General features: G+C 36.5%; 1 protein-coding gene across 19 annotated transcripts in view; it reads left to right on the top strand.

Annotated features, from left to right (window-relative positions):
• DLG2 (discs large MAGUK scaffold protein 2) overlaps positions 1–27,276 on the top strand; it is a 1,981,735-nt gene that overhangs the window by 1,421,509 nt on the left and 532,950 nt on the right. For all 19 annotated transcript variants that reach the window (XM_041730223.1, XM_041730222.1, XM_041730221.1 and 16 more), the window contains one exon: positions 9,859–10,028. In XM_041730223.1, the coding sequence (XP_041586157.1) occupies positions 9,859–10,028 (170 nt within the window). The remainder of the gene's footprint in view (positions 1–9,858; positions 10,029–27,276) is intronic.

The raw sequence follows: 27,276 nt of genomic DNA, 5'->3' as shown, positions 1-27,276 counted from the left end.
ATTCAATTTATGTTCCACAGAGCCCCATTAGTAGTGCTACCTTGGCCCATAGGAAGCCTTTATATAAATTAGAAAAAGATAGTTACTTCAGTAGACCCAGATCAGCACCAGGGCACTTGGCTTGAGGAAAGGATTTTCCTTGGATTTCTTTCAGTACTCACCAGCTCAGTCATATGCAGTGCCAATTTTGGATCCCTTGGAGCCCTCTGAGAGATCACAAATGAGGGCCTTCCATCAAGCTGCACTGTGATACCTTCTCTCCCCAGTGCAGAAATTATAGAAACTCTGCTTTTGTTATATATGATAATAAATATACATTATATGGCTTCTGAGTAAGATTTCATTTGAAATAAGGACTTCTCTGCTTAGATTTTTAAAAACTTTGAAAATCTGTAGGCAGTGGAGACCAATTCAAGACTATTAAATAGAAGAATAAAGCAGTCATGTGTATTTTCAATAACATCATTCTGGCAATAAACTGGAAGGATGTATTCTAGGGAGCAAAGCTGGGATGAAGACTGGCAGGAAGTTGATTCGCACCCCACCCTCTCATCCAGGTGATTAACAATAAGGGCCAGATAATAGATAGGATAAGTGAAGATAAAGAGAAAACCTTAAACAAACAAACAAAAAGTGACAGATTGGTTGTGTGGTTGAGAAAGCAAGAGAACTTCCCACTTGTGGTATTGGAATAATTTACCTTGATAAAGAATAAAAAATGACGTACAGAGTTATTCACTGGGAAGAAATGAGGATGATTTGGCATTCCTCTCCATTTGAGATACACTCCACACTTCCAAGTAGGAATAGATGCCAGGATAAACTGACCTTGAACTTAGATTTATAGAACACTAGAGCCAGAAGAGAATTTTAACATCACTGAACCCAATTTAAACATCGGGGGCAGAGGGTGGAGTGATGACTTACTTAACTGGAAAGTAACAGAACCAGGATTAGAATTCACATCTAGTTTATAATTCAGTATTCTTCCCAGACTACCATGTTCCTTATAGTTCTCAACTTTTCACAAAAATTTGCATTAATATCATTAAGCCACATTTAATTAGAATGAGAAGATGTATAATTATGAAGCTCACATATGTTGATTCATATCAACTTCTGGGATTGGAACAGGTTTGAGTAGAGGAAAATAGGAAATCAAATACAACATTTTAAAATATATGTCGGGCAGCCCCGGTGGCTCAGCAGTTCAGCGCCACCTTCAGCCCAGGGATCTAGTCCCATGTCAGGCTCCCTGCATGGAGCCTGCTTCTCTCTCTGCCTGTTGTCTCTGTCTCTGTCTCTGTCTCTATGTGTGTGTGTGTGTGTGTCTCATGAGTAAATAAATAAAATCTTTAAAAAAATAAATAAAATAAAATAAAGTAAAATAAAATATATGTCTTCTAGTGTATATTCACTTTTAGGTTATGTGGGGGTACCAAGTCAATCTATAGCTTTTTTATGAGAATCTACTATGGATTTACACTTTATGCAATATGGGCAATGACGATTTGAGTGATTAGGAGACATTTTATGAAGCTATGGATTATGAGCTTGCCCCGGATTAAGGCTTGCTTGATTAGGGTTTTGCAAGGCAGAAAGCACCATGAAATAAAATGCAGAGGCAAGAATGAGCTCATTATATTTTCTGGACAAAGAGGATATAAATTAGCTACAATAGGAGTTTGAGAGAAATCAGATTTAGATTCCCTTCAATGATACTCATTCATTTGTAAGTGACAACTGCATGCCAGACATTAGCAATGCAAGGATAAATTGTTTTATTTTATTTAGGTTAAGTAACTCTTGAATGCTGAGGGAGAGGAAATGATACTAGAGTTGCTTTAGGAAGTTGAAGCTGGGCTTGTGTGTCAGGATGAATTGGAGGGGGTTTACTTAACTGGTGGTCAGGAAAACCAGCTAGGAAGCTACTGCACCAATGGATTCAGATGGAAAGTACCAGAACCTCATTTCATGAAAATTGACATGCAGTTCTGTCTGCAGACAGAGTATTCGTCTGAGTAGGCTAAGTAATCTCCAGTCCTATGATTTTTTCCCTTTGAAATTCCCATTTCATGCCTCTTTTTCATGTTTACTCACTAACTTACCTGGCTCAAGATTTGTTGCTGGCCTCCCTGCTTTCCTGGGTAAGTGCCGGAAGACCAATCGCTGATGCTGAAATAGCCAATTTCTTCCCCCATTGTGGAAAGCTGTGATCTTTCCCAGATGACAGCTGCAGAGAATCCTGCAAACATTTTATATAAGGGAAATGAAGTGGCAAATAGAGAGAGAAAAACAGTACATTCACTGTAGGGGATGGCTTCTATGGATCATAAACCCAAGTTACTCTCACCCAGAATTAGAGACAAGAGCAGAAGCCCTGCTTTTAAAATGTAGAATAAAGTGGCCATCACTTGGTCTTTGCTGAAGGGAAAGAGTCAGGAAAAGAGCAACAGAGAGAAAATGAGTGCTGGAAAATGGCTTGCATATTGCACTGTCTCACACAGTGTGGCAGCTGAGGTCTCCTGGTCCAAGTGCCTTTAGAGACTTCATTATAATGAAAAGCTGCAACATTGAAGGGACTCTGTCTACAGTCAGCTCAGGACTTTTTATCACAGTCGATTTGATCTACATAAGATTGAGTATTCCTGTTCATTTTAGAATGAACCATATATAAGCCAAGTGAGTAACCCTTCAATACCTAGCACAGTGGTTTCCAGAGTATGGTCCTAGACCAGCATGGCCAGCATCACCTAGAAATTTATTAGAAACATAAATCCTCTTTCCTGCTCCAGAAGTACTGAATCACAGACTTGGAGTGAAGCCCAGCAATCTGTGGTTTAACAAGCTCTCCAAGTAACTAATTCATGCAAAAGTTTAAGAAGCATTGATCTAGATTTTGTTTTTTGGCTTGGCTTTACTGTTTACCAGTATGATTATTGACCCCATTCATGGTTACTCAGTAGTTGGGATTGGTCCTTAAATGACTCCCAAAATTACTTTTAATCAGAGAAATGTGGATAGTAGAGTGCATGAGCTTTGAGACTATCTTAGACATTACATACTGTCATTATAAACCTCTTTGTGTTTCCGTTTCTGTTGCAAAATATATAAGCATTTATATACACATAGTTCAGTACTTTTATAAATACTGTATTTTTACGAATACAGGACACCCAGTTAAATTTGAACATCAGACAAACACAAGTAACTTCTAGTATGTTTCAAACATGGTATAGAACATACACTTAAAAAAAAAAGTGTTTTTCTGAATAGTTATTATTATTTTTCAGACAAAAATCTGAAAGCCAAATTTAACTTGGTATCTCATCCTTTTTATATGATAACTCTGATAATTCTATTAACATTTTGCACTGGCTACCTTGTGGTAGGACACAGGACAAACCAGTTGAACCAGGGATGACTGGTTCAAAAAAAGAAGAAAATAAGAAATTGCTAAAGGAAATAATGCATGTTAAGTACTGGTTACAAAGCCTGTTCTATATTAGTTAGAAATTTTTGTTGGCAAGCAAATGGAGATCCACTTGAGCTAACTTAATCAAAAAGGGAAATGAAAGAGAAGGACACTTGCAGTATCTTCTCAAATTCCAGGATGAATTGGACAATTAAGCCCTGAGAAGGACATCCATGGACAGCACTGGGGGGATCCCAGGAGGATCCCTCAAACTGCCTAAAAGCCCTTGCTTCTTTGCACACATCTGTTTTATTCCCCATATTCTTATGTAAGCTTTTGCCATTTCAGTCAGCATGGCAATAAATGGCCTCCACTGTTAAATTCTCAGGCTACTAATTATTTTATGTTCAGACAGAATGTCTGAATCTCATGGTTTCAATTCCAAATTCGCCAAAACAGGGACTGGCCAAACCTGACAAGCGATCCATGATAAGTTGGGTGAACTTAACACTCCTCCTGAAACCACGTGGCCATTTCTTGGAGAAAAAGTCCTGGTAGATCTTACCACATTGACATATATGTTATGCTTCCTAAACATTAATCCTTTCCTTTTCTGGAAAACTTAAAATAAACAATTTTGATCTTTTTATTCTCAGTTTTTTTTTTTTTTTTAAGATTTATATATTTTATTCAGAGACAGAGAGAGAGAGACTGAGAGGCAGAGGGAGAAGCAGGCTCCATGCAGGGAGCCAGACTTGGGACTCGATCCCGAGTCTCCAGGATCACACCCCAGGCTGCAGGCGGCGCCAAACCGCTGCGCCACTGGGGCTGCCCTTATTCTCAATTTTAATGGACTAATAGCACCTAAAGAGGTTAGTGTAGCAGGTGAATTTTTAAGGTGAGAATTTTCAATAAGGAAGAACCTTAGTTGGCGGAGTTTTAAAATTCCCAGGGAATACTCCCATGCATTTCGTGAGGGGGTGCCGGAGAAGAGCAGAAAGACATAACTAGGTAAATTTAGAAAAGGTCATAATGATTTGAAGTCATTCAGGTCAGCCTGTGTGTGTGCGTGTGGTATTTCTTTTCCTTTTGGCTTTCTTTTCCTTCTTGTCTTTTGGGAGTTAAAGTTTTGGGTTTTATTGTTGTTCTTAACCTACCTTTAATGACTCTAGGAATAAAAGAAAAATAAGACCTTTTTGCTACCTTAACCTGCAGAGCTTTTCTGGTTTCATTATAGTTTACATAAAACCTATGGAGTCATTCCTTTTAAACAGATTTTGATTTTAAGTGACCAACTGTACTTTTTTAAGTGCATACAGTGTAGTTCAGTTCCCCAGCTACTGTTCTTTATTTGATAGTGTATTATTGCATTTCCTCCAACACATTAAACATTGATCAAGTTCCTGCATGATGTGGCCTTTTAGTCTGTAATTAATTTATCTATTTGACCAAAGAGGGTAATACTGAGTGAAGACAATAAAGGATAAGCCAACTCCGTAATACCCCTTAAAAGCCAATAGCTGCTGCAAAATTAAGTTTCAGACCCTAGGATCTAAAACACATTCTGAATCAAGCCTTAAGAGGGTCTGAAGATAACTGGGTACAGTTTGATGTGTGGAGTGGGGCAAGGATAGAGAGGCATGAGTTGGTGAGAAATCTGCCAAGCCCTGATCTTTAGAAGCTTACACTAAGGTTGTCATAAAGATATAGGTTGCATCAAAACAACTGCCTGTTTTCTTGTAGGCAGCAGAGGGGTAAATTTAAGGGGAATTACATTATACTTCATAAAATAAGACTTATGAAAGCCGTCTTTTTGCATTTTCTCCCCCCAAACCCCATTCACCTTATTTCTTCCTCCCTTTCTCATACAAAACTAAGGAAATCCTTTCAGTATCTTGGTTGTAGCTCTCTTTCTTTCTCTCCCTTTTGTATCTTCTTTCTATAATCACTTCTTATCTTTCTTAGGCAAATCGCTTATCCCTTTTTTATGACTATAATATTGTACTGTTGTCTGGTGCTATACTAAGTACTTCACTTGCATTATCTCATCTAATCCATGTAGCCATCTTATTATCCCTGTTTCCAAATGGAGAAACTCTGGGATGTCATGTGACTTGTCCAAAGCCACATAGCTCCTAAATTGGAAAGCTGAGACAAGATCCCAGGCTGATTTGGGTTTGCCAGGGCTCCCAGGCCTGTGTTCCTAGATTCTCTGCTGTGATATATGTCCATTATAGAACCTGGCAAGAAACACAAAAGTAAAAATATGCTTTTTAAAACACCCATAATCTCTATATCCACAAAGTCCACAAAGAACTAGAGCTGAAACTTTATTATCTTTCCTTTTGGTTATTTTAAATGCATAATGAAAAGAGATTTTACCTTTTAACACCAGCATTTGGTGATCAGTTTTTCTGAACTGATATCCTTAAAAAATGTGTAAAATCACAAAGCTTATTTTACAACAGAAAATACTTTTAGATATTACGTGTTATTTTAAATCATATCTTCAAAGTGGAACAAATAATTTGTCAGGTATTATTTGACTTTTCAATGATACTATATCATGTTCCAGAATACTTACTTGTTTAATGCAAAATTTAGGTATGATTCTGTAGACATGTTAATGATAAAAATATCCTTTTTTTTTTTCAAAGACATTTTCTGCAAGGAAATATAACAGAATTCTAAAGAAAAGGAGACAAGGAAAAGCTTAAAATTAGCCTTTTAATCTCTTGGATAGTTATATTTCACAAAGTGAATATTGTAGACTTATATTTGAAACAGCAAGCACTGAAAAAATGAAATCATCAACTTAGTTGCATGGCTAGAGGGGAGAGAAAAGGTTTATGCAAATAAATTTCTAATACATATCAGGAATGTGATAAAGGCTGTACTCTTTACTGGGGACAAAGTAATACTTGAGTCTGAAGTTAGTGATATATTTATGTTTCAAAACAAATGCAAATGGTGGCTTTGTTCACAAAGATTATCTAGTAGTAGTGAAAGCAAATTAATTTTAAATAACTATGACCCTCTAGCCAGATGCTATTGCAACTGATTGAGAGGAACGGAAGGAAGTTGAGTGCTCTATTTGGCTTGATTTTCTTTCCTCTATATTTTGAGAATTTGAATATATAAACTCTGCCCCTCACATCCCTATTGTTTTTTTTTTTTATTTAAAACAAGCAATTCTGAGGAACTCTGTATCAGAAAAAAGGCAAAACCAGGAATCATGTCCATGTTCCTGTCCTTAACAACATTGTGACCTTGTCAGTAAATTTCATCATCTCTAGAATGAGAATCAGTGTTTCAGAAATGGTAGGGTTTAAGTGCCAGTGAATAAATGAAGTGACTAGAATGGTATACAGCACATAGCCAGCCCTCCTAAAATTTCCATTTCCATCCTGTTCACCTTTCAATAAGTCCTTGAGCACAGCATCTTTGACTGACCATCAATAGCTGCAAATCTCATATGTACTGTACACTACAGTTCACATATATACCCATATGCATTGCCTGTCTGTCCTCTCATTAACTCTGGGCACACTTAAGTCTCTTTTCATGGGAGACTGAGATTCAAAGAGATGAAGTGACTTGACCATGGTCACGCAGCTGGAACTCTAATCCAAGTGTCCTGAAGGCTAGTTCAGTGCTCTTTTCACTGCACTAAAATTGCCTCCTTCCTCCACATGTTCAGGAAAAAAAAAGTCCAATTTAGGCTGTGATGTCCTCACCCCAGCAATTGACAATTAAGGATTCCACTGTATACAAAAGGAAAAATTTAGTACAGTGTGACTAGATACAGCATATAGAATTTTTTTTTAAATGTCAGCCACTCCCTTCAATGGAAAGCAGTGTTTTAAGATATGATTAATATTCTGAGCATAGGGTGATGGTAAACACTATGTGTTTGCATTATTATGAGATGACAAAATTACCCACTCTCAAAGGACCAGCTGCTGCAGGGCGGCTGGCACCCGTGTTGCCTACATTCTCAAAACCATTTTAATTGGTAATTTTCCATGGTGGGTGTTTTTTTTTTTTTTTTTTTTTTTTTTTTCAGAGAGGAAATGTGTAAACGTATTAAAGACATAGCATCTGTTATGATGAAATGACATCATTGAATCTTAATAAGTGAAATGTTTCACCTCAGAATTTTGAAGCTAATCAGGGTTCTCATTGAGACAAGAGTCTCTATAACTCAGCTCCCCAAATAGGTATAGAGAAGTTATGGGGGGAAAATTATAGAAAAATTCTTCCCATACTTTTTGTATAATATTTCCACTACCATGTTATAATTTTGAAGTGAGGTACACAATATACATGAAACTGTTTGCCACATTTAGATGTACATGATCCTAAGAGGAGAGAGCCCAACTTTTGAAATTGGAAGACCTAAAATCATATCTAATCTCTACCCAAATTGCTAACAGCTTTAGACAAAGAACTGGAGCACTTGAAACAATCCTCATTTCTGTAATGTGGATAATGTCTTATTCACAAGATTATGGAAAGGATATAACAGCTAAAATAATATAAATCAAATTTTTCAGTGCTACCAATAACCATTTATTAGGTGCTCGTTACATACCAGACTCTTTGCTAACGATTTACATGTACATAATCTCATTTAATCTTCCCCATAAGTAAGTCTTTATTGTAGATATTACTATTATATCTATTTGTAGATGTGAACATAGAGGCTAAGAGGCTAATTATCAGTGTTTATAAACTTAGGAAATAGAAGGCCTAGTAATTGAATTTAGGCTTATTATTTCATTCATTTAACAAATATTTGCTAAGGAATGGATGCCCTGAGCAAAGCAGGCACTGTTGGGATAAAGGAAATGGGGAATGGAAGGTGAATAAGCAACCAATCATATTCACTTTACCCTGGCCACTATGTGGAGAATGCATTAAAAGTTGGCAAGAGAGAATCCAGGGGGAATAGGTAGAAGCTGTAGAAATAATCCAGGTGAAAGATGAGGTGAGAGATGATGATGAGAGATGATGTTGACTTCAACCAGTGGGCAGCAGTGCAGATTAAGAAATGTGGGTAGGAAATGGAGGGTATTATGCTGAATGAAGTAAGTCAATTGGAAGAGGACAAACATTATATGGTTTCACTCATTCGGGGAATATAAAAAATAGTGAAAGGGATTATAAGGGAAAAGAGAGAAAATGAGTGGGAAATATCAGAGAGGGTGACAAAACATGAGAGACTCCTAAGTCTGGGAAATGAACAAGTGATAGTGGAAAGGGAGGTGGGTGGGGAGATGGAGTGACTGGGTGATGGGCACTAAGGGGGGCACTTGACAGGATGGGCACTAGGTGTTATACTATATGTTGGCAAATCAAACTCCAATAAAAAAATATACAGAAAAAATTTAAAAATATATGTTTACATGTAAAAAAATGTGGATAGGTTGCAGATATACTTGGCAGGTAGATGTGAATGTGTGGTGGTGGGACAAGGAAGTTAAGCAAGGTTAATCCCTTATTTTTTACTCTGAGCAACACAGTAAACTGAAATGGGAAATACTAGAGTGCATATTCATAGTGAAGGAAGGATATCTTTCAGTCTCAAGCCTTGTATGTTTAACCATTATTAAATTTTTTACTAATGATCATGAATATAAAAGAGATTTGAAGTCCATAGCTATATAAATACAAATTACCTAGGCAGTTTTATAGAAAAGTCAAATTATTCCTTCCCAAGAGAAAATGCCCAAAAGGAGAGTTTAGTTACCATAATTCTTAGCTTTCAAAGTAAATACTTAAGGCAAAGATTATCTGAGATTTTCTTTGAATTTTGTGAAATCTGAACTTTAGCATCTATAATATTGTAAGATGAATTTGAGAGGGGGCAGGGGGTGGGGAGAAAAAAAAACACAGGAAGAGAGTTTACCAGAAAGCTAACTGGTTTATTTTAGATGATTGGATCATGTATATTTTTTCTTCTTTCTACATTGTTACATTTTTCAGATTTTCTAAAATGACTATATATTACCTTTTTAAGTAGCAAATTAAAAATTCAAGAAAAATTAATCTATAAGATTACATTTGGTATGTCTGTATAATCCATAGTAAATTCTGAGAACCACTGCAATCATAACCCTCAGTCAAACCAGTTAAAACCAATCAAAATAATGATGTAACTGATAGAGGCCTTAAAATATGTCCTTCTAACTGCAACCTGTGCAGACGCTCACTGTCCCAGGGGACTGGACTATCAGATAGGGCCTGACCAGTAATGCAGTCCATTTGGAAAGGCTGGGAAAGCTGGGGAGTTCCCTTGAGTAGTTTCCTCCAAATAGAAACATTTTAAAATTGCTTATGCTCTTTGCTACCCCACTTCTTAAGGTTAGCTACCAATGATAATATTCTTTAAGAAAGCTTCCTAGCCACCCCTAACTTTTACCTCTTTTCCTTTCTTTCAGGGTCAATGATTGTATCTTGCGGGTGAACGAGGTTGATGTGTCAGAGGTTTCCCACAGTAAAGCGGTGGAAGCCCTCAAAGAAGCAGGGTCTATCGTGCGACTGTACGTTCGTAGAAGACGACCCATTTTGGAGACTGTTGTGGAAATCAAACTGTTCAAAGGGCCTAAAGGTAAAAAATAATAATAAAAAAATAATAAGTAACTCACCATAAGACGCCTGTGACAAACCATTTGGCTAAAATGTATGCCGTAATACACCTATGATGTATTCTCTTCTTTTATGCTGTGACATTCAGTGCTTACCTAGAGATTTGAAATCGTGCAATAGGGGTTTATACAGAAGGTCAAGGAAATCAATACTCTAAATACAAACTCAGAAAAAGAAAGGACAGATTTATTTAGGAATCCTTATAAGCAATGTTCTTATAAATATAAACCATTTGTATTTTTCTATAAATTTTTAATCTTATTGTATCATCATAACCTCACTGGCATATAAATTCTAATTTTTAAGATATAAATGGTAACTCCTCATTTAGTGAAACAGTAATATGAATGATAATAATTAAACCAGTTTATCCTGAAATAACAGTTATTATATTTTGATACTACTGTTGTGATTTGTTTCGATTTGTAATGGTCTTGTGTGTTACACCCAACAAGTAATACATAACATTTTATACTTACAATAGTCAGAATAAGTTAAAATTTATTTTTTTTAAATGCTTACAAATTGTGAGGTAATTGTGCTTACCCTGGGGAATCACATGAACAGTGAGATGAATTAGTACACTAATTTTTTTTTAATTAACTTTTATTGGTGTTTAATTTACCAACATACAGAAAAACACCCAGTGCTCATCCCGTCAAGTGTCCACCTCAGTGCCCATCACCCATTCCCCTCCAACACCCGCCCTCCTCCCCTTCCACCACCCCTAGTTCGTTTCCCCGAGTTAGGAGTCTTTATGTTCTGTCTCCCTTCCTGATATTTCCCAACATTTCTTTTCCCTTCCTTTATATTCCCTTTCACTATTATTCATATTCCCCAAATGAATGAGAACATACACTGTTTGTCCTTCTCCGATTGACTTATTTCACTCAGCATAATACCCTCCAGTTCCATCCACGTTGAAGCAAATGGTGGGTATTTGTCGTTTCTAATTGCTGAGTAATATTCCATTGTATACATAAACCACAGCTTCTTTATCCATTCATCTTTCGATGGACACCGAGGCTCCTTCCACAGTTTGGCTATTGTGGCCATTGCTGATAGAAACATCGGGGTGCAGGTGTCCCGACGTTTCATTGCATCTGAATCTTTGGGGTAAATCCCCAACAGTGCAATTGCTGGGTCGTAGGGCAGGTCTATTTTTAACTCTTTGAGGAACCTCCACACAGTTTTCCAGAGTGGCTGCACCAGTTCACAGTCCCACCAACAGTGTAAGAGGGTTCCCTTTTCTCCGCATCCTCTCCAACATTTGTGGTTTCCTGCCTTGTTAATTTTCCCCATTCTCACTGGTGTGAGGTGGTATCTCATTGTGGTTTTGATTTGTATTTCCCTGATGGCAAGTGATGCAGAGCATTTTCTCATGTGCTTGTTGGCCATGTCCATGTCTTCCTCTGTGAGATTTCTCTTCATGTCTTTTGCCCATTTCATGATTGGATTGTTTGTTTCTTTGGTGTTGAGTTTAATAAGTTCTTTATAGATTTTGGAAACTAGCCCTTTATCTGATATGTCATTTGCAAATATCTTCTCCCATTCTGTAGGTTGTCTTTTAGTTTTGTTGACTGTATCCTTTGCTGTGCAAAAGCTTCTTATCTTGATGAAGTCCCAATAGTTCATTTTTGCTTTTGTTTCTTTTGCCTTCGTGGATGTATCTTGCAAGAAGTTACTGTGGCCAAGTTCAAAAAGGGTGTTGCCTGTGTTCTCCTCTAGGATTTTGATGGAATCTTGTCTCACATTTAGATCTCTCATCCATTTTGAGTTTATCTTTGTGTCTGGTGAAAGAGAGTGGTCCAGTTTCATTCTTCTGCATGTGGATGTCCAATTTTCCCAGCACCATTTATTGAAGAGACTGTCTTTCTTCCAATGGATAGTCTTTCCTCCTTTATCGAATATTAGATGACCGTACATTTCAGGGTCCACTTCTGGGTTCTCTATTCTGTTCCATTGATCTATGTGTCTGTTTTTGTGCCAGTACCACACTGTCTTGATGACCACAGCTTTGTAGTACAACCTGAAATCTGGCATTGTGATGCCCCCAGCTAAGGTTTTCTTTTTTAAAATTCCCCTGGCTATTCGGGGTCTTTTCTGATTCCACACAAATCTTAAAATAATTTGTTCTAACTCTCTGAAGAAAGTCCATGGTATTTTGATAGGGATTGCATTAAACGTATAAATTGCCCTGGGTAACATTGACATTTTTACAATATTAATTCTGCCAATCCATGAGCATGGAATATTTTTCCATCTCTTTGTGTCTTCCTCAATTTCTTTCAGAAGTGTTCTATAGTTTTTAGGGTATAGATCTTTTACCTCTTTGGTTAGGTTTATTCCTAGGTATCTTATGCTTTTGGGTGCAATTGTAAATGGGATTGACTCCTTAATTTCTCTTTCTTCAGTCTCATTGTTAGTGTATAGAAATGCCATTGATTTCTGGGCATTGATTTTGTATCCTGCCACGCTACCAAATTGCTGTATGAGTTCTAGCAATCTGGGGGTGGAGGCTTTTGGGTTTTCTATGTAGAGTATCATGTCATCGGCGAAGAGGGAGAGTTTGACTTCTTCTTTGCCAATTTGAATGCCTTTAATGTCTTTTTGTTGTCTGATTGCTGAGGCGAGGACTTCCAGAACTATGTTGAACAGCAGTGGTGAGAGTGGACATCCCTGTCTTGTTCCTGATCTTAGGGGAAAGGCTCCCAGTGCTTCCCCATTGAGAATGATATTTGCTGTGGGCTTTTCGTAGATGGCTTTTAAGATGTCGAGGAAAGTTCCCTCTATCCCAGCACTCTGAAGGGTTTTGATCAGGAATGGATGCTGTATTTTGTCAAATGCTTTCTCTGCATCTAATGAGAGGATCATATGGTTCTTGGTTTTTCTCTTGCTGATATGATGAATCACATTGATGGTTTTACGAGTGTTGAACCAGCCTTGTGTCCCAGGGATAAATCCTACTTGGTCATGGTGAATAATTTTCTTAATGTGTTGTTGGATCCTATTGGCTAGTATCTTGTTGAGAATTTTTGCATCCATGTTCATCAGGGATATTGGTCTGTAATTCTCCTTTTTGGTGGGGTCTTTGTCTGGTTTCGGAATTAAGGTGATGCTGGCCTCATAGAATGAATTTGGAAGTACTCCATCTCTTTCTATCTTTCCAAACAGCTTTAGTAGAATAGGTATGATTTCTTCTTTAAACGTTTGATAGAATTCCCCTGGGAAGCCATCTGGCCCTGGACTCTTGTGTCTTGGGAGGTTTTTGATGACTGCTTCAATTTCCTCCCTGGTTATTGGCCTGTTCAGGTTTTCTATTTCTTCCTGCTCCAGTTTTGGTAGTTTGTGGCTTTCCAGGAATGCGTCCATTTCTTCTGGATTTCCTAATTTATTGGCGTACAGCTGTTCATAATATGTTTTTAAAATCGTTTGTATTTCCTTGGTGTTGGTAGTGATGTCCCCTTTCTCATTCATTATTTTATTAATTTGAGTCTTCTCTCTCTTCTTTTTAATAAGGTTGGCTAATGGTTTATCTATCTTATTAATTCTTTCAAAGAACCAACTCCTGGTTCTGTTGATCTGTTCCACAGTTCTTTTGGTCTCGATATCATTGAGTTCTGCTCGAATTTTAATTAACTCTCTTCTTCTGCTGGGGGTGGGGTCTATTTGTTGCTTTGTCTCTAGTTCCTTTATGTGTAAGGTGAGCTTTTGAATTTGAGATCTTTCCAGTTTTTGAATGTATGCTTGTATTGCGATGTATTTCCCCCTCAGGACTGCTTTTGCTGCATCCCAAAGATTTTGAACGGTTGTATCTTCATTTTCATTAGTTTCCATGAATCTTTTTAATTCTTCCTTAATTTCCTGGTTGACCTTTTCATCTTTTAGCAGGATGGTCCTTAACCTCCACGTGTTTGTGGTCCTTCCATATTTCTTGTTGAGTACACTAATTTTTAAAATAGTCATTTGAGCTCGGCTCTTTAGAATGATGACATTTAATATTAGCTTAACAGTATTTCAAATATTTTAGAAAAATCCAATAATTGGCTTAACAGTATTTTAAATACTTTTAGAAGATTATGACTGGATAGTTACTATATTGAGTAAATCATTTTTCTTTCTCTTAAAATCTACTTAATTTCTAAGGTTGTATGAGATTAAAAAGGAAATAAGATACAGTGCCTTCTCTGGAAGGCAGTAATGGGTAGTATTTAAGATCTCAGATCCAAGAGTTAGGACAAAGTTTAAAAGCTTGGTTCAGCCGCTTACCGGCTGAGCAATAGTGGTTGGACCAATCCCCTCATTATTAAATGGGGATCAATGGGGATCTGTCCCAGATACTACCCAAATACAGATAAACCCTGTCCACGGGGTTTATGAAAATTAAACATTTAACTAAATCTTACTCATTAGAAGTGTAACCTCCAAAGCCAAAGTGCTAGGTTAGAAACCCCTCCTCTATGGCTCACCAGCTGTTTGACTGTGATCAAATTGCTTAACCTCTCTAAGCCTTAATTTTCTCATCTACATAATGCAGATACTAATAGCATTTGCCCCTAGAAATGTGAGGATTAGATGAGCCTATTCACATAAAACATTTACAAGAGTGGCTGGCCCAAACTGAGTGCCAAATAAATATTACCTATATATATATATATATACATGTTATTTGTAGTATTGTTTACTACAAATAGTTTCAGCTCTTGCTACAATTGCTTGGTAATGTAATGAAAATATACAAATATGCCTCATGGGCTAAATTCAAATGCATTAAAATCACATAATTAAATCTGGAAAAAAATACAGTACTTGCATACCACAATGTCTGGAAGTATGAAAGAAGAGGCTTTCTAACCTCTACACATTTACTAAAATCATATTTACAAGGTGCTTTAAAGATAAACAATTTGAGCATCACATTGTTTCTATTAAAAAAATAATGTGCTATTTATAAATAACAAGTAGGTATTTCTACAATTCAATTAGCAGCAATTATTCAGCACAGCCCTAAAGCAAATACCACTTTGAAGCACTCAGCAAATTATTAGCGTCCATTAACAGGCCTCCTGTTAGCTGAGTCACTTGATGACCTCCAGCTGCTCAGCAGAGCACTTCAAGGTTCTGGGGAATCCATAGCCAAAACTCCTTAATTTAATCAAGAATAGATTTTTGGGGACCTTTATCTTTGAAACTAGGGCCCCCTCTGGCTGATTTAGTTCAGTCTGAACTGTTTTCTCCTTTGAGCAAAGAGTAGGATAGGAATTGCCCTATGACAGAAAAAGGGGGAAGTGGGGACAAGTAAGCATAATCCACCAAGAATACCTAGGCAATAACCCAAAAGTGCATGGCATAGGAATAATAGGTTTGGTCTACTGAGACATGAAGAATCAGGAAACTATTATTAGAACTAACCTCATATCCCAGGAAGCAGGCTCCAACAGATCCCTATAGAGGGGTGTCCCATTGGGATTATGTTGATTCAATCATACATTTCTGTACTGTCACCACTGAGGGGTCACTAATAGGGATTTATTTTTCTATATAAAGTTATTGACACATGAGAAAAGAAAAGATGTTAATTAGTCATCGTTTAAATTCCTAATGCCTTTCCCGGTGCCTTAGACACAGGAAGTGCTGAATCAGTAAACTGAATAATTAAATTAGATTCTACACTAAATAGGATGATACTTTGCAATGTTAACATCACTTGGCACCTTATAATTCTTTGCTTTCGAATGATGATATATTTAAAATAAATTTCTACCAATGTTGAGCTCACACCATGGAAACACTCATGCAACAGGGAGGATGAAGATGAATCAGATGTGATTCTGCTGGAAGAATCAGAAAGTTCTCATGGGAGAGAAAGACATAAAGTCAACTGCTTTAATGCAAGGCAAAATCAAATCAATTCTGTGATGGAGCATGTGTCATGGTTTATCTTAACCAAAAGAGACAAAATGTTCCAGTACATTTAAAATTTTAACACATACCCACAGGTCTTTATCTATGCTTTTTGAGCACATGGGCATTCTCTATAGTCAGCATCAACTCTCTAGCCAACTGGGCTAACTAGCCTCAATGATATGTGTGTAATACAGAGCTAGCTTGAGGTGTTCATCAATATAGTCCTTCAGTGATTCAGAAAATATTAGGCATTTATTATGTTCCTGGCACAGAGGCTAACAGTGGAGATTCATGACAAAAAGTAGAAATGGTTCTTGTTCAAGGAGAGGATAGCCCTTTCTAGAAAATACCCATAATGTAAATTGGGAAACATGCTAGAATGAATGTTAAAGATTATAAAGTGGCCAATCAAATAGAGGGTCAAAAAAGACTTCTTTAAGAAAGTGCCACTTCAGGAGCAGCCTGGGTTGCTCAGCAGTTTAGCGCCACCTTCGGTCCAGGGCGTGATCCTGGAGACCTGGGATTGAGTCCCATGTCAGCCTCCCTACATGGATGGAGCCTGCTTCTGCCTCTCTCTCTCTCTCTCTCTCTCTCTCTCTCTCTCTCTCTCTGTGTGTGTGTGTGTGTGTGTCTCATGAATAAATAAATAAAATCTTAAAAAAGAAAAAGAAAAAAAAGTGCCACATCAGCTAAACCTTGAAAGAAAAAGAAAAATAGAAGTTAGCCAGATAAAAAGTGAAGGAGAGCATCCAGACAGACATAAAGGAATGTATGTATAAAGGCCCTAACAAAGATCTTGATACCTTCCAGGAACTGGAAGAGTTAAAGGTTATCCCAGTCACCAAATTAAAAAAGTTGTGACTGATGTTTAATAATAAGATAATGAATGACATAAAATGATATTGTCAAGGTAAGTCGGGTCAGATTATGCAAAGCCTTGCTGATTTTATTTCAAGTGCAGCAAGAAATTACTGCAAAATTTTCAGCCTAGGAGTGACATGATCAAATTAGCCATTTTCAGAAGATCATATGGCTGCTGTGAAAAAAATGCATTGAAGGGGCATGAGTGGAAACAGAGATCAGGTAGGAGTTACTTGGAGAAAGTTGAGAAAAATGGATAGAGTTGAGCTATATATTGGAAATAGGATTGATGCCACTTATTGCTGTAGATGTGGGGTGTGTCTAAGGATGAGGCCCAGTTTTCTAATGAAGCTATTGAATGGATTAGGGTGCCATCTATGAGATTAGAAAGACTGGGGAGGAACCCCTGTGGGGAGAAGAGTAGGAATTCACTTTTGAACATGTTGAAAGGACTGTGATGCATTTGAAAAGGAGATCTAGAAGGCATAATTGGAACATATCTGTCTGAAATCCCTGTCAAGATAATATTCGAAATTTACCCTATATTTTGTCAAGTATCTGGAATTGGAGAAATATCTGAATACTGACTTTCTCACTTTATATTAAAGATTCATCAATAATCTTTAATATAAAAAATGGTGAATATGGCTACATTAACTGTTTTGAACAGTTATAATAAAAAATAAGAATCTGGGCAGCCCGGGTGGCTCAGCGGTTTATCGCCACCTTCAGCCCAGGGCGTGATCCTGGAGATCAGGGATGGAGTCCCACATCAGGCTCCCTGCATGGAGCCTGCTTCTCCCTTTGCCTGTGTCTCTGCCTCTCTCTCTCTCTCTCTCTCTCTCTCTCTCTGTGCCTCTCATGAATAAATAAGTAAAATCTTTAAAAAAAATAAATAAAAATCTATTTTATAGATAGTCTTAATGCCCGACTATTTTTGTTTTAGAATTGTTTTTGGTTTTGTTTATTTGTGTTTTTTTTCTGGTTATATAAATACAGTGTTAAGGGATCCTTGAAAAATAATTTGTGATATAGCTAAATGTATAGTTTTCTAATTCCATACCCTTATGTTTATTCCATAATTGTACAAAGTATTAATTCTGAAATGACCTTTAATACGTGATTCTGTCTCTATAGCAGTGCTGATCTTCCCAATATTCAACTAGAATTATCTGGCTGGTGATTTATGGCTATGTATTTCAGTAATGAATATTTGGGTAATATGCACTAATAATTTAGAATGTCTTTTCCTAATATGTAAAATGGATTTGGTCATTGCAAGCAGCTGGGGTGTCTGTTTGTGGACAGTTTAGGAAAAAAAATGGGTAATCATTATAGGAAGTAGTGATTAGGCAAATTCATTTAAATTTGCCAAGCAACCAAAAATATGCAAGGAAGAAAATCTGAAGTGTGCATGTGGTTTCCCAGGAAATTGGCTTACAATAAAAGTCTTTTCTAGTGACTTTCCCAAGAACACTCTAAGTCATAATTTCTAAGAAGCTGTATAATTAAACATGTGCATACTTGTTTCTGTGGCCTGAGCCAAGAAAGCCTTAACCTATATAAGAAAAGAGATGTCTTCTTTTAAGATGTTGTTAGTGCTTAAGGATTATACAACTAGTTTAAGGCCAAGTTCTAAAACTGAAAATGTTAAGATTGTCACTTTGTTTAATATCCAAAAGTAGACTTGCTTGTGGCTTTTTTAAGCCACTTTATTCAAACCAAGAGTGATAAAGTCCATCTAGCAAAAAAATTTCTGTAGTTATTATTTAAAAAAATGTTTTTAAACATATTTTAATTTTTTCACATGCACACAGACACACACACACACACCTATCTGTATGTTACAGTTATATAGATCTATAATAGTACAAAGTGAAAATGCAGTGAAGATTATAACTCGTATCTTTGTATAAGAAGAAAAAATAAGTATAAAATACCCTAACTATAAAAGTCATTATATTAATGGCTATTTATAATGCGTATACCTCAGTCATTAGAAAAGCCACATATGTAGTGGTAAGGTACTTCAGGCTTAAGTAGCTGTGGGTCCCAGAACAAGTGTCTTAATCTCCTTGTACCTCAAACTTCCTCATCTGCAAAACAGATATAATCTAGAATATCTAATTTATAAGGTTATTCTCAGAATAATAATTGTAAATTTTAAATACATGTTTATACTACTTTTACTCTTTTTATTATCATAATTGACTAACATTTGAATTTTAAAAAGCAAAGCACATACTCATCCCAATGCTTTAAAAGGGCCTCTTCCAGTGTTTTTACAATCTTGGTTTTTACTATTATTTGTTGACTTAACAAATTAAGAGTTAATTAAAATTTCTTAATATTCAGCAATTCCAGATGGAGCCTATATAAATATTTTTGTGTGTTAACTCAGATTTCTGCATGCATATGCATATACACACACAAAATATATTGCCATTAGCATACATACATGCACGTGTATTATATATGCAGTTATGTTCTCTCTGGCTCTGTATGAATTTATTTCTAACAGTGTCCGAGTTATGATGTGGCACATGAATCTCTTTTATGAAAATGGGCATATATGTTTATATGTATGTATTTTTCCTTAGTTTTCCTAGTATGGGCTAACATTTCAGTAGGCTCCATGTGCAGAAGTAGCTTTAAGCATGTTGAGAAGTGACCCCATGATGTCCCCTTTATACTAACTTCTACCACATACCCTTCACCAGTGCAATCTTTTCTTGCTTCTGGCCTCTCTAGTTAAGTAAAAGGTTATCCCAGTCACCAAATTAAAAAGCTTAGTTTAATTTTATTTTGATTCTTTTCTCTTGACTACTGCTTTTATTATATCAGGCATCATATCCTTTGGGCGTTACCTCCAACACAACTGGTCTTTTTAAAAACTCCGCTGCCATTATTGTGGTGTCCATATCTTCATTATATCTTGTCTGATCTACTGCAATAGACTCCATTGCCAATTCCTCCCTCCTTGCTTATACCTAGATAAATCTTGCAAAAATCACAGCTCTCTTCATTGCTTAGCCCTGTTCAGAAGTCTCTAGTGGTCTTTCATTGCCACTAGGTAAAAATCTAAATTTCTTGCCATAGCATTTCTTGCCCCCTATTATCTCCCTCTCCTCCAGGGACAAAATTCCATTTCAGTATTCTCTTATGCATGCATCTCCACATCCAGGGAAGCTGGACTCTGTATAATTTCTTAAACATGGGTCAACCTAAGTTAAGGGGATGAATGAGCTGCTAATTCTAACACTTAAAACACTGAGTTTATGATTTCTGCCCAGACCTGTGCAAGTTGGAAGCATTTAATGAACACTGAAAAGGAAAATGCAAGCCCTAGATTTAGTCTGTGACCAAATTCTGAGCAGTAAGTGGAAGGAATTGGGGAGATGAAGCAGAGTCCAAGACAGATCATGACCATCACTGTGGTATGGCAAGCAGAAAAAGAAATGGCCAAGGTCTAAGATGAATGATTTTATTGCCAGGAGTAAAAAATCCTTGCATTGGACCCCTTTTTTTTCAAACTTTACTGTAACTATCTGTTCAAGAGATTGGGATGAAAGAGTATTTGAAGCATCTAGCACTTTGCTTAAAGGCTCGCTAATCAAAAACCAGTTTCTAAATTATTGAGGATTTTTATTTTAATTTTTCTTAATAGCCTACTTGACAGGTTTACTATGCAGCTTGATTAAATATTAATATGGCATACATCTGATATTACAGACAGAAAATTTCAGATATCTCATTTGAATGAAGTTTATGACTTGTCTCTATTTGCATACTCATTTATTTTTCTAATCTGTCCTTGTTCCTCCATCAACTCTTGTCTTTTCTCTCTCTGACACTAATCTGGCTAGAGTGAACTTCCTCAGAGTTGATGTGAGGAACTCCTCTGACAGTTTTCGGAGATGGTTACTTGGTAAATTATTCTACAACCTGAATTTTGGCATATAGGCCTAGAGCTGCAGTTATTGAGCAAAAAATAAGTGCTCCATGAACATTTGAATGAACTAAGATTTTAGTTGAGAATTAAATGCATCACCCCTACACATAATACAGAGATTGCCAGTACTAAAACCATTTTGTTTTAATTCTCTCTGTCCATGAATAGCTTTGCTGATGGTGTTCTCTAACAAGCTGGACTGCTATCACCTTACCATGATAACTCAAAAGTGTTTAGGATAGCAAAGTTTTCAGATGTCCACAATTCAGCTGTTCATATCCAAGCAGTTCACCAGACCCCTGGGTGAAAACTGAGCACACAGTTTATGCAACTACTTTGCTTACTGGCATCCAACCATGAAGTGCATCAAGGGATACCATACATTCCCCTCTTTCTTACCATGGGGTAAATCATAATGTTTATTCATTTTTAATGCATATGCAAGTGTGTTTCTGAAAGCAAGGCACAGTTTACTCTTAATTTAGTCCCATGTCCTGGGCTCTGAGTTCTAAATGGCAGGTAGACCTATCTGTGCTGAAGGACCATTCTGTTTAACAATGATACTTAATAAGCACAAATGGCAAATTCAGCTGTTTGTCATGAGGTCTCAAAACACAACGTTTTCCTTTTAGTGCTGACATTTTTCAGTCCTTTTGAATTACCAAATTGTTCCCTTGAGTACACAAAGGCATTTGCTTGACTGCATGTGTAGTGAAACCTCTTATTGAAATATAATATTCAGAGTCAAAGAGAAAATGCCTATTTGTGTTAAGCCTGAGAACTAGTCTTCTTGGAGATATATTGTACCTCAATCACCACTCTCTCTCCCCCAAAAGAACAAGGCTTCTTTTTTTAATTGGACAAAGAACAACACATTTGATGAGTTCACCTTGTTCCCAGGTACCTTCTACAGAATTTCTTGAATATGTACATGGTTAGTCTGATTATTTATGGATAAAAGACATATCCTTGTGGATTGGGAGGCTTTTTCTCTGAGCTAGTATTTAGTCAATCTTTATAATGATATCTGTAAAAAAGCTCTCTCCAGAAATCCTCTAGAAAATTATTTATTCATGAAAAAACAAACTACAGATATGGCCATTGTAATCTCTCTGTTGTATACATGCTAATGTTATAGGAGGGTAAAACAATTGATTACATTTGCTAAATCCTTTTGGAAATTAAAGAATGATGCCACTCTTCTCATTTGCTCTTTGAGGTTAACATGTGGCTATTGTTTCTTTTCTTAGTTTGCTTTTTTGCTGTTTAGAGCTAGGTCATAATTTTTAATGGTATTTATGATTAATGGGTCCTTAACAAATCTTTAAAGTCAAAATTATTTTACCATGAAAACTTCAGATTTCAAAAATGCATTACAGTAGATGTAGCTTTGATTTTTTTGACATTCAAAAGTTCTATAATTCACACAGCAAACCCTATTTACCTAGCTGTAAATATTTGCTGAGGTGAATATTTACCTATATAGCACTTTTTAAAGTCTTAAAAGAAATTGTGTTGCCTTTTTAAATACTATGACCATAAATCTTTCTATTTTATGAGCAGCAGCAAAGCAATTTTATTAGGATTTGAACAGCACCTTAGTTGAAACCCTTCCTTTACCTAATTGTTAAATGGGAATATTAGGCAGCTACCTTGGTTATTGTGAGAATAAGAAGCAAACACATGCAGAAAGCAATCTTCCATTCACTCAATAAATATTTTATTTCAAAAACATTTGTTAAGCCAGGCAGTTCAAAGTGCTAAATCAAAAGAATGTCAATAAATAAAGAAGTTTTGGCTTTTCTCCCAAATATCTTTTAAAATACAGTCATTTATCTAGATTAAAATAACACAGTCCTCTTTTGGCTAGGACTAGCTTCATGCTAAATTCATTGCAATCCCCTAACTAAATCCATTTTGGTGCCCAAATTCATCAACCAGCATACATTAATTTCTCCTCCTCCTATAGAACATTGAGATCCAATGAAATTAAAAATTGTGGTATTTTTCTTTCATGAACTATGACTCCAGGTGCTATCGGCTGTCAGTCAAAAGCCTGTACCACACAGACTTTGTCTCTGAGCATAATTCAGTTGCAACTAGAGACATTGGGCCCTTTATCCCTCAATAGAAAAGTTAATAGGAAAGATAAAATCGCTGCATTTAAACTCCATTAAAAAATGCCAACTTAGAGATCTGTAAACATGAAATATGTTATGGGTTAGCCAGTTATGAGATCCTACCAAGAATCCACTGAAAGTTGGAAATTTGTACAAAAAAATAATCTTAAGAAAATTTGAGAATTAGAGTCAAGGCTAAAAAGAGGGCAGTTAGGAAAAGGAAAAAGTGAAAATAAAAAGGAAACAAATGAAGCATATTTATCTAGGTAAGTCAGTCCCTATAGTCATGAATGAAGACAGTATATACAGTTTGTTCAGTATAGCCCATTAATCTTAGGAAGAAAAACTTCAATAGTTGCTTCCTGGGAACCCAAAAATATTTGCTAAATATTCATGAGCAACTGAATCATATGGGAAAATTATCTTTCATATATCCACTCATTTGAATAAATGGAGAGTGGTACCTACGAGTTTTTTAAAATCATAATAATGTTATGCATGTGCAAGAACTTTTAAGTGTCAAACATTCTAATCTCTCAAAAGGTACACATTCAATTATGTATTTAGCAAAATAGTAACAAATGCCTTTTACTTATGCAACTACAAGTTGGAGATAGAAGCATGGTGTGCCCTCAAGGGAGATAGTGGTCCCAGTATAGTGGTGGAATGTACATATACATAATAATTATTATAGTACCACCAGATAAATATAGACACAGGTTTTTACAAAGATTTCGATTTCTGCTTCGATACACTGGGAAGAAACAGCTTTCCAACACTGGTGACAGCCATTCACTTGGGAGACTGCCCCATTCACTGATTCCCTCCTTCCCAAAATTGAGCCAAAAGCTGGAATTCCTTTGAAATTATCTATTAATCTCATTCCTGCCTCTCCAGCTGCAATGGACAACTCTTCAAAGGACAGCCCTTCATTCATTTGTAGGACACTGTCAAGTCTACATTTAGACTCTCTCCTTTAGACTAAGAAACTCTAATTTATCAACCATTCCTGATACATCATGATTTTCAGACCTCTACTTTTCTGTTTCCATCCTGTGAATGTTCTCAAGGTTGGCAATATCCCACCTAAATAACAATATACAGAATTACATATAAAGATCCCTTTATATGATTATAAGTACAGACCACAGTGAATAGAGTTTTATATGTGAGCTCCATACTTTGCTTATCTAATATAATACAAAATTGTGTTAGCTTTGTTTTTAAGACCCTTTTTGTTGGTTCTACCCAAATTACATATTTACATATGTAGATCTTTTATATGAATTACTGGCTATTATGTATATATTACATTCTATTTTAGAATAATTGATTTTTGATGTAAATTTATAAATTTATATTTATTTTTTTAAAACATTTTATTTATTCATGAGAGAGGGATGAGAGAGAGAGAGAGAGAGAGGCAGAGACACAGGCAGAGGGAGAAGCAGGCTCCCTGCAGGGAGCCTGATGCAGAACTCAATCCTGAATTCTGGGATCATGCCCTGAGCCAAAGGCAGATACTCACCTGCTGAACCACCTAGATATCTCTAATTGTAACTATTAAATATAAGACTGTTAGACTGAGCCTAGAATCCAGACCTATTGATATCATTCTTGATAGTAATTTAACTATCCTCATGTTAGCCATCCTTTTCTCACTTGTGTCCATTATAAGTGACCTAAAGGCAGATAGATGATAGATGGAATAATTAGAAACAGGATGGACTTTGTCAGGAGCACATGTTGCCCAGCTAACACAGATATGAAAGTGAATCCTACATATATAAGGAAAGACTGAGCATAGAAGTATCAGATATAAATAAAAATAATGCCCATTATTTTAAGTCATCATATGTACACCTGAAATTAATATAATATTGTATGCTAATTATACTTCAAAATAATAATAATAATAATAAGGTCTATGGGCAAAGTTTTCCATGGCACAGAATATATGTACTACTGAAGAAACAGTTTCTAGGTTATGAAAACAGAGTAGTCTTATCTGCTCACAGAAATTCTCTCCCCCAATAACTCACAAAATGAACAACACAAAAGAGAAATCACTAACAATGTCAAGATTTTTTTCTAAAAGTGATGAAAGAAGGAATGAAGCACAGCTTAATATGATACTCTTAAAAAACTGTGACAAAAGGCACACACAGTTTAAGAGAAGTTAGAAAAGCTCAGATGCTACCCCATTCCCCATTTCCCCTCCTGAAATTAGGTTGGTAACTGACAAAATCCTGAGACATCTCACAGATACAGGTAAATCTAGAAAGAGTACATTGAGCGCGGCTTTACCTCTTTACAGAGTAGTTCAAAAAATTTTTAAAGATTTTATTTATTTATTCATTCATGTGAGAGAGAGAGAGAGAGAGAGAGAGGCAGAGACACAGGCAGAGGGAGAAGTGGGCTCCATGCAGGGAACCCGACGTGGGACTCGATTCTGGGTCTCCAGGATCATGCCCTGGACCGAACGAAGACAGCGCTAAACTGCTGAGCCACCCAGGCTGCCCCAGAGTAGTTCAAATTTTAAACTTGCTGTTAGGAGAACCTTGAAGTGAGGGAAGTTAGCAGTAATGCTGGTATTCTCTGATGGAAGTTATAGTTCTGTAACCACACCTTGAATGAGAGAAACTACCCAAGTAGATGTACCCTGGTGTAGGACAAGGATTTCAGAGATAGCAGGATTTGGGTATTCTAAGAAAAATGGAAGACTTGACTACAGCCTTCACTGAGCCCTCCCACAATTCCTTCCTCAGTTGTTGCCTCAGCTGCTGAAGTGATTAGAACACAAAATATCTAGATCCTCCACCATAACTCAGAAGGAAAAGCAAAATGTTTATAGGTGTAAATGAAAAGAATAAACTAGTAGTCACATATACTATATCAGAACAAATAGTGTCTGATTGAACTTCCCAAAATCCTGAACATTTTAATAATTGTAAAAATACCACAATCAAAATGAAAAAGAAGTATCATGAGTATAATTTATTAAGCACTTACTGTACGTTGGGCACTTACATATACATAGCACTTTACTATGTGTTCTAAGTGTTGTGTGTATAGCAATATATCTATATACCTCTTTCATTGTTGTAAGAATTCCAGTGTGCTACTTTATTACATATGCAGATATGAGATTCAATAACTTGCCTGAAATTATGCAAATAGTGAGAGAGACAGAATAGAATTGTCTGGCTCCTGAACTCATGCTACCTGTAGTTGATCATGGTCTTTATAACCTGAAAATAAAAGGAAGAGAGAAATAAGACAAATAGCTTAAACTATAATTCAAGGAGGAGAAATAAATTACTCATGATTCATGCTATAGAAGAACTTAAAGAAAATAAATTCAATAAAATAAGTGCTGGAAGACAAAATGATAAAACTACAGACTATGAGCTGCAAAGAAAAATCGCAGACCTGATGAATCCAATAAAGGGCCTAATAGCATCTTTATAGAACTCATGAATATATCATATACAGTAAGAAAAAATAGATGTCACTGAAATTAGTGACAAAGAAGAAAGCTTGAGATAATCATAGTGAACATAAACTTAAAAAAAAATAAAAAGAGAAAGGAATATTCTAACACTACATCAAACAAGCACTGCAGAGTTTTGAGAAAAAGACTTGGTGGCCCAGGGTGTCCAGACAAGGCAAGGGTTCAAAAAACATATTATCAAGGGTGTGTGGGTGGCTCAGGTGATTAAATGTCTGCCTTCAGCTCAGGTCATGATTACAGGATCCTGGGGTCAAGCCCCACATTGGGCTTCCTGCCCAGGAGAGAATCTATTTATCCCTCTTCCTCTGTCCCTCTGCCTGACTTGTGCTCTCTCTCTCTCTCTCTCTCTCTCACTCTACCTCAAATAAATTAATAAAACTTTAAATATATATATATAGTCAGTGATGCAAACTTTCTTAAAAATATACCTTTTATCATAGCCATTGTTTACATTGTTCCTGACATAATTTTTTTAAAGATTTATTTATTTTTTTATAATAGACACAGAGAAAGAGAGGCAGAGACACAGGAGGAGGGAGAAGCAGGCTCCATGCTGGGAGCCTGACGTGGGACTTGATCCCAGGACTCCAGGATCACGCCCTGAGCCAAAGGCAGGTGCTAAACCGCTGAGCCACCCAGGAATCCCATGTTCCTGACATAATTTTGATTATGAATTGAAAAAGTGAAAAAATATACTTATTTGTGATGATAAGACAAAGGAAGTCATTCAGAAGTTATTTAAAACAATAAAAGAGGGCAGCCTGGTGGTTCAGCGGTTTAGCACTGCCTTCAGCCCAGGGCCTGATCCTGGAGACCTGGGATCGAGTCCCATGTCAGGCTCCGTGCATGGAGCCTG

The sequence above is a fragment of the Vulpes lagopus genome, chromosome 15 (assembly GCF_018345385.1).
Source record: "Vulpes lagopus strain Blue_001 chromosome 15, ASM1834538v1, whole genome shotgun sequence".
Lineage (NCBI taxonomy): Eukaryota > Metazoa > Chordata > Mammalia > Carnivora > Canidae > Vulpes > Vulpes lagopus.
This window is presented reverse-complemented; position numbering and strand designations above follow the sequence as displayed.